The following is an 8,384-nucleotide window of genomic DNA, read 5'->3' on the forward strand; positions in this document are numbered from 1 at the left end:
CCTAACTGATTTAAGTATCAGAGTGGCTTTCATGCAACACCAGCCTGAGGTCATTTGAGCTTATTCTATTCTCCATGCACGAAGTTAAGAGGAGGCAATCTTAGAATTTTCTACTTGTATAATTAGTTACATTAAAATTGTATAAATTTTCTTTAATTTCCAACAAATTGAAGAAAAAAAAACAAACATTAAAGGACTAATAAATAGCTTAATGAAATAAAAGAATAAAGGAATTAAATAAAATATACTTAGTTTTGTAAATTTTTTATTTTTCTTATGAAAATCTAGACTTTTGATTTTAAGAAGTTCGGAAAATATATACTTAAGAATCTACATAAAATTACGGTTAATAAAATAAATAATCACCTTGGGTTTTTGACGGATATGTGCCTACGGGTAGGGGTGAGCATGGTTCGGTTCGGTTCGGTTTGGTTTAGTAAACTTCAAAACCAAACCATATTTTAGGGGAAAATATAAAAACCAAACCACGCCAAATATTTATATAAAATTTCGGTTCGGTTAACCAAACTTTAGCATCGGTTTCGGTTCGGTTTGGTTAATATAGATTTAGATAAATATTATATATAATTATACGTAATAATTAAAATTATGCATAATAATTTTTACTTATATGTGTGTATTAGTTTATATGTTTTATTTTTATATATGTATCTATACACAAATATTATATTTTTATATAAATATTTCAATAAATAAATTTTATATTTATTTAAACATATATAAATATTAATTAAAAATAATATTATTGTAAACTTCGGTTTTTCGGTCGGTTCGGTTAACCACTAGTTGAAACCAAACCAAAACCAAAAACCATACTTTTTTATAATTTGAAACCAAACCAATCCATTTTAACCATTTTAACCAAACCAAAATTAATTTCGGGTTGGTTTGGATCGGATTAATGATTTGGTTCGGTTTTTGCTCACCCCTACCTACGGGGCTTTCAAAATTCCAATTTTATGCCTGGATGAGAATTAATCCCAGTTTAGTGCCTGGGACCAGGCAATCCGCAATATAAAATTGCGGATTGCGTGTTGATCCGCGATTTTAAATCGCGGATCAGGTTAATTAACCTGTGTTTAATGCCATCCGCGAATTAAAATCGCGGATGACATCAAACAGATTCTCTTCCATTGGCAAGGAATCAGACCGTTGGAAGCACAGTTTCCAACAGTCATAATTGCAATCCGTGTTTTTAAATCGCGGATTGCAATCTATAAAATGGGGGCATCCAACCCACATTTTTCTCACAACCTCACAATCTCAAAATTCTCCTTTCAAATAGATTAGTTTTCTCTCAATCGGGGGTAGTGTTTTGGAGCGGAATTTATTTTTATAGCGGTATTATTCAGCATTTATTTTCGGAGTGGATTATTTATGTTTAGCACTATTTGAGGACTACAAGAGGTGAGTTTTATTTTTCATTTTTCATTTTTATATTAAATTAGAAAAAATAATAAGTTAATATACCTTTAAATGTTAGAATTTGAATTATTTATTAAATATTTGTATGTTTAAAAAAATTCTAGGTGTTAGTATAATTTATGAATGTCATATTTTTAAATTAGTTTACTGTTAGTATAAATAATAGGTGTCATTGTAGTTTATTAACAAATTGTAATTTAGAGAAATATTAAATATGTTGATTTTTATCAAAAAAAATTGTAAAAACTATGGAATTTTAAAAAATGTTATAAACTAAAATAAGTGTGATGTATGTTTATTTTGACGATCAGTCGCATATGTATTTTTCGGTATCAGAGGCATGGTTGAACAGTCTAGTTCTCGTGGAGGGCTCTTTCGAAGAGTTACAGCCCGTGGTATTCAGTTCACGGGTCCGTCCTTTAGCCTCCTTCCAAAGTCACAAGAGGCACACTACTGCACCGGCTGCAGATGATCAGGAGCCATCCCAGGACGACGATCACGAGAGAGAGGGCCCGCCAGCTAACAGACCGAGTGATATATAGTACTACGATCTGATTGAGAGTATGCGGTGCCGCGACAGGATCAGGGGCACGATTTGAGGACTCCACTGGAGAAGAACACTAGATATCGAGATTATTTATGATTTTGTTGTTTTTTTATTAAGACACTGTAAACTTTGTAATCCAACTTCACTCTATATTATTATTATTATTATTATTATTATTATACCGTTCATCAGTTTGTTTATGCAATTTGTAATTTTTGCATATCGTAAAAGCGGAAAATATAATAAAACGCTGACTAAAAAACAGTTTTCATAAATTATTTAAATTTTAACAATAAAGAATATATGAGCAGCAATGATTGGGCAAATTGATGCCCAATCATGAATCTGTCTCCCCAATCATTATGGAGAGATGCAATCCGTGATTTTAAATCACAGATTGCATTAATCTCGTTAATTACTCCACAAAGGAGTAGTTAACGTGATCCGTGATTTAAAATCGCGGATCACCACGCAATCCGTGATTTTAAATTGCGGATTGCGTGGTCCCAAGCAAAAAAACAGAATTAATATAAAAACAGGCACAAATTTGTAGTTTTAAAAGAACCCGTAGGCACAGATCAAACAATAACCCTAATCACCTTTATACTACTTTTTAATTCTATCAAGATTTGTAAAAGTTGGCAGTATAATTCATCGCCTTTTATTTTTTTCAATAATGTCATTGTTAAAAAAGATATGCAATGTTTGAGAACAATGTGACGCAACACGTTAGATCCCATAAATAATTTATAATGTTGCTAAGTTTATTAATGATTTCAAAACTTAATCTAGGGCCATATCTTTTTGAAGAAACAAAACACAAAACATCAAATTATGCATTAAACTATCAACACAATCCTCACGACATATGACTTGTTGTACCGTGTTGTCCCCGGATCATTGCGTCAACTGTAAATCGTCAAAATATTAAATAATGATATAATTGTAAAAAGAAGTTGCAAATGATATTGTCAAATTTTAATGGCCAGGAGAAAATTAGTGTAAGGTGGTGATTTTATATAAGTAACCCACAAAATTATTGTTGATTACAAATAAAAAAGATGTATTGAGTTTATTTTTATTTTTTTATGAATGTAAAATTTAATAAAAGGTCACGAGAAATGGCAAACGCTTCCAACTACAAGAATTTTCGCACAAAAAGTGGCATGAGGCACACTAGAGGCTACGACTCGAGAGAGGAAAAACAATCAATGGAAAAGAATACAATCCGGATTCCTAAAGAAATCCATTCCCGAGTATGGGAAGCTAGTTACATTACAACTAAAGTAAAAACAAGCTGAGATGAAGTTTCTAAACACTAGATCTTCAATGCCTGTTGATTTTTGTTCAAAAATTCTTCGGTTTCTGCTTTTCCATAACTCCCAAATGGTAATGTCCCAAAGTGAATGCCAAAGTTTTGGATTCGAACATCTAGGAATGAGAGAGTTCCATTGGAGAAGGAATTCATCAATCTTATTTGGCATAACAGAAGAAATACCAACCTTCCTCAAAATATTATTCCAAACTGATGAGGCAAAGGGACAATGCATAAGGATATGATTCTGAGTTTCCGGTTTCTTACACAGCGAGCAAAGTGTGTTTGCATCCGAGACGATGTTCCTGTTATTAAGATAGATCAATGAGGAGACACATTCATGTAATGCTAACCAGATAAAGCAACAAATCTGTGGAGGAGAGAAGGAGGACCAGGCTGTGCAGAATGAAGACGTGACAGGTGAAGGAAGGTTCCTTTGTAATATTCCTGCTGTATTTGAATTAAACAAAGTTGAAGAAACCGACCTGTTAATCCTAGTAGCAGATAATGGAAGCTGCAAATTCGCAGCAGTCCTAGTTAATTTGCAAAAACTTCCAGCTGAATACACACCACCATGTTTAATCCAGCAAACCAAATCTTGTTCTGGAGATGAAATAATCAAACGCATGTGGGAAAGCATAGAATCGAGCTCTCTTTTTTCATTCAATCGTAACCTGCGACGCCAACTCCATTCACTGTTAAATATAGTAGAGATAGAAGCTTCTTTTTGTCTTGATAGATTAAAGGGGCGAGGGAAAAGATCCTTCATAATACCATTATCAACCCAGCGATCAGACCAAAACGAGATTGAGAGACCATTATTTACCTTAAACTTAATATTCGACAAGAACAGCGACCATTGTGAATAATCAGTACAACAGCTTCTCCGAATACCCTTCCAAACATATGAAAGTTGAGATGCATCGTTGGAAGTTAAAGAGTTCCAATTATACATATTAGAGCATGTGAACATTAATCCTCGACGACAAGGAATTCGAGTTCTGAAATCGCAATTTCCAAACTCATTTATACAGTAAACTCTGATTACGAATGCGAAGCTTATAAATGCCGAAACCACCGTCTTTAAAATCAGAACAAATAGTTTCCCACGAAACTTTACAAAGAGCTCTCGATGTAGAATCACCTTTCCATAAGAACCGTTTCATGTAACTCTCAAGTTTATTTTCAATAGACACAGGCATTTTAAACAAAGACATGTAATAAACAGGTAAACTCTGCATGACAGATTTAATCATAATTAATCTTCCTGCAGGAGATAGAAGTGATCCTTTCCAGAGAGAGAGCTTCTGATTGAATCGAGAAATGATAGGATTCCAAGAACCCGAGTTAATCGATCTGCTCACTAAAGGAAGACCAAGATATTTGGAAGGGAAGGTACATGTTTTACAGCCCACAATTGCTGCTGCCCATTGAAGATCATGGTTATTAACATTAATTCCAAAAAGAGAACTTTTATGGAAATTAATTTGCAGCCCTAATACGATCTCAAAACATCGAAGAATTCGTGTCATATTCCTGATATTGTCTCAGAAAATGGCATAACAAGCAATGTATCGTCTGTAAACTGAAGTTACGAGATGGCAGGCAAATTGGGATCATAACTGTACCCTTCAATCAGCCTTAAAGAGATAGCTTTCTTGATGATGATATGAAGACCTTCTAAAGCCAGGACAAATAGAAAAGGCGATATTGGGTCTCCTTATCGTACGCCTCTTTGAAGAGGAAACGGTTCTGTCGGGCTTTCATTTACCAGAACTGATCTAGAACCCGAAGTAAGACAGCTAAGAATCCAATCATTCCAAATAGAAGGGAAATGCATACAGCGTAAAATACCAATCAAATAATCCCAATCAATCGAGTCAAAAGCTTTATGGAAGTCCAATTTTAATATCAATAATTTCTCCTTCCTTCTATTAGCCCAATGTAGAATCTCATTAGCAATAAAAGAACAATCTAAAATGCTTCGACCTTTGATAAAAGCATTTTGATTTTCATATATAAGCTTAGGCAAAATAAGAGCTAAACGAAGTGAGAGAGTCTTTGTTAAGAGCTTGTAAATACCGTTAACGAGACTTATAGGGCGATAGTCCTTCAAATTAGAAGATCCTGGCACTTTCGAAATTAGAACGACGAAAGACGTATTAATCCTTTGAGGTAAATATGAGGAGCTGTGGAAAGAGTTGAACACTGCCGTAATGTCTGACTTAAGATGAGCCCAAGCTTTACGATAAAAAAAGAAATTGAAACCATCGGGCCCCGGTTCTTTTAAAGGACCACAAGCAGAAAGTGCACCGTATATTTCTTCCTCTGTGAAAGGTCTGATAAGATGATCTGATTGCTGCGAAGTTACATAGCTGAATTCAAGATTGGATAGGTCGTAGCAACAGGTTTGTTGCTTAGTGTAAAGTGTTGAGAAAAATCCTCTAATGTTACGTTTAATGTCTTCTGGATCAGTAAACGTATCACCATCAGACTGAATTTCAGCTATACGATTGTTTCTAAAATGGACTGAAGCTACACTATGATAAAATCTAGTGTTTCTTTCCCCCTTCATATACCAATTTAAGCGAGATTTCTGAGCCCAAATTGAGTCTAATCGTTTTTCAGCTTGCAAATTGGTCAACCTCCACCAAGGTTAATTCTCTAGTGTCGTTGGCTATTTCCAGAGTGTCGATAGCATCAGATAACTGAGAAAGACATTTATTTTAATTGCCGAAAATGTCTGCATTCCAGTTTTTGATCAGCTGCCGTAACTTTCTAAGCTTTTGAACCAGGGAGTAGTTGATTCCAGGGCCTGAGAAAGAGTGCCAGGAAGTAGTAATAAAGCTTTCAAAATCAACATGTTCCCACCAAGCGTCAAGATAACGAAACTGCTTCGGCCCCCAGTCGATGTTGTTAGCTGACTGAAAAAGAATAGGAGTATGGTCTGAGTGTAATCTTGCCAAAGCTAAGATAGATAAGAAAGGCCAAATAGTTGCTGAGTTACTTGAAATTATGCATCTATCAATCCGCGATCTTGAAATCGAGTTGTACCAAGTGAATGAACGACCTTGGAGAGGCACATCCAACAATTCAGAGTCATTAATAAAGTCATTAAAAAAGCAAGCATTGACGGAGAGTAACCTGAACAATTAGATCTCTCTGACGGGTTGGTAATCTTATTGAAATCTCCACTGAAAATAATCAAACCTTGAAACAACAATAAAGATTTAAGTTCTTGCCAAAAAATAATACGCTCTTCGGATAAATTGCTTGCGTAAATAGAACATGTCTTATAGGGGATCCAGACCATAAAAAATCCATGCACAACCAGCGGTTATCTTGAGATAAGGAGGTAATAGTCAACAAGGAAGAGTTCCAAATCAAAAGAAGTCCTCCTGATGATCCCAACGAGGGGATGAAAGAAAAATTGCAGTCTGATTTTGGCCATAGTTTGCGGACAAGGAATTCATCAATCACTTCTTTCTTCGTTTCTACTAAACCCAGGACAATAATATTATGTTTTGGATGTCGGATTGTTTACGGGAGCTCAGAATACCCCCTCTACAATTCCAGGATATAAACTTAAAAGGCAATGACATTTAATCAACAATAAAACCTTGGAGTAGAACAAGAAATTCAACTCGAGACATTCTCATTCCTTATTGTGATGTTAGCAGCTAACGGCTTAATGATAGAGTCTTTTCCTGTTTCAGAAAATAACTCGATTTCCTTCCCTACATTCAAAGTTAAAGTTGCCTCATCAGGTTCGTTTACTGTTCCCTGCTGCTGCGACTTTAAAAAAACATTATTCATGCACTGAAAATTGGTGTCTGAGATATCATTGTCAGTACCAATAATCGAGCTTGACAGGGATTCAATATTACCCATGATATCTACCTTTTTAAAAGGTCTTCCTGAAGTTTTCTTTGGAGAAGTGATCCAAATAGAATTTGGAGTAGGAGTGGGGGTCTCAGAAGGAGTAATACTGCTGAGAAGTTGTAAAGAATCTGGAACAGCTGAAGAAGTAGAATTTGAAACACGTAATATCTTAACACATACCTCACTTGAATTGTTAACCTCTTGAATTTGAGATATGTTAATGCAGTTAAGATAGCCTTCGCTGCAGGTATTCTTTTCTGATGAAAGAATCTTGTTGCTGTCATAAAGGTTATCCCTTAACGGAGAAGGGATTTGCTTGCTGTTTAAAGAAGAGAGAGAGATCGAGGAAGAGGAAGAGGGAGATTCGCAAGAAGCTGAAATAGCATTTATCAAATTGGCTGCATTGAGGTTTTCCTTATGTGCCTCATCAGAACCCGATTCCGAAATCTCCAAATCCGATGAAAAAGAAATAGTTCTATCTGTTTCAAAAGCATGTATAAAACACGTCTTGTCATGAAAGTTAATATGCAGATTTTGATTGATACGAGGACCTTTAAGCGAAACCAAAACTGCTCCCACATCGAGACGGTCTTTCATAGCAATTTCCTCATGGACAGTTACTGATTCACTAATCAAATTCCCAACGAATAAAAAGAAATCGTCATCCCACAAGGAAAGAGGTACACTAGAAATATTGATTCAAGCCAGTCGATAGTCAGATTTGCGATAGTCTTCGGATTTCTTTATTTTGAATTCTCATTGTGAATTAATGTTATTTGAACTAATAGTTTCAAGAGAGCCATTTTTTCCATTGATAATCTATTCTTGTGTATATTGGTGAAGGAGAACAGTCGATAGAAGAGAGAGATTGATGAAAACCGTTGAGGAAAAAATTGAACTACATACAAAAATAATTGAGAGAAAAATATGAAGATGAAAATATAAATGTAAATTTTTATATCAAAATAATAGAGTTGTGAAACAATACAACTTTACATAATTAAACTTTAAGTTAATAAAAATATCTTTTAAATTGGATAATTATTTATCACATATCTTTTATGATGGTTCATTATTATTCGAGGCTAATTTGTAATTATAAGAAGGTTGTTTTTAATTAACTTTAGTTTTAAAATGTTTATAAAGTTAAATATTTATTGTCTCATCGAAACTTTCTTTAAAAAAATTAAAAAA

General features: G+C 34.4%; 1 protein-coding gene across 1 annotated transcript; it reads right to left on the reverse strand.

Annotated features, from left to right (window-relative positions):
- Positions 1-3,201: 3,201 nt before the first annotated feature.
- LOC126668243 (uncharacterized) lies at positions 3,202-4,263 on the reverse strand. Its single transcript, XM_050361449.1, has one exon. The coding sequence runs from the start codon at positions 4,261-4,263 to the stop codon at positions 3,202-3,204; it is 1,062 nt and encodes a 353-aa protein (XP_050217406.1).
- Positions 4,264-8,384: the final 4,121 nt, after the last annotated feature.

Source organism: Mercurialis annua, linkage group LG2, assembly GCF_937616625.2.
Source record: "Mercurialis annua linkage group LG2, ddMerAnnu1.2, whole genome shotgun sequence".
In the NCBI taxonomy this organism is placed as follows: Eukaryota; Viridiplantae; Streptophyta; class Magnoliopsida; order Malpighiales; family Euphorbiaceae; genus Mercurialis; species Mercurialis annua.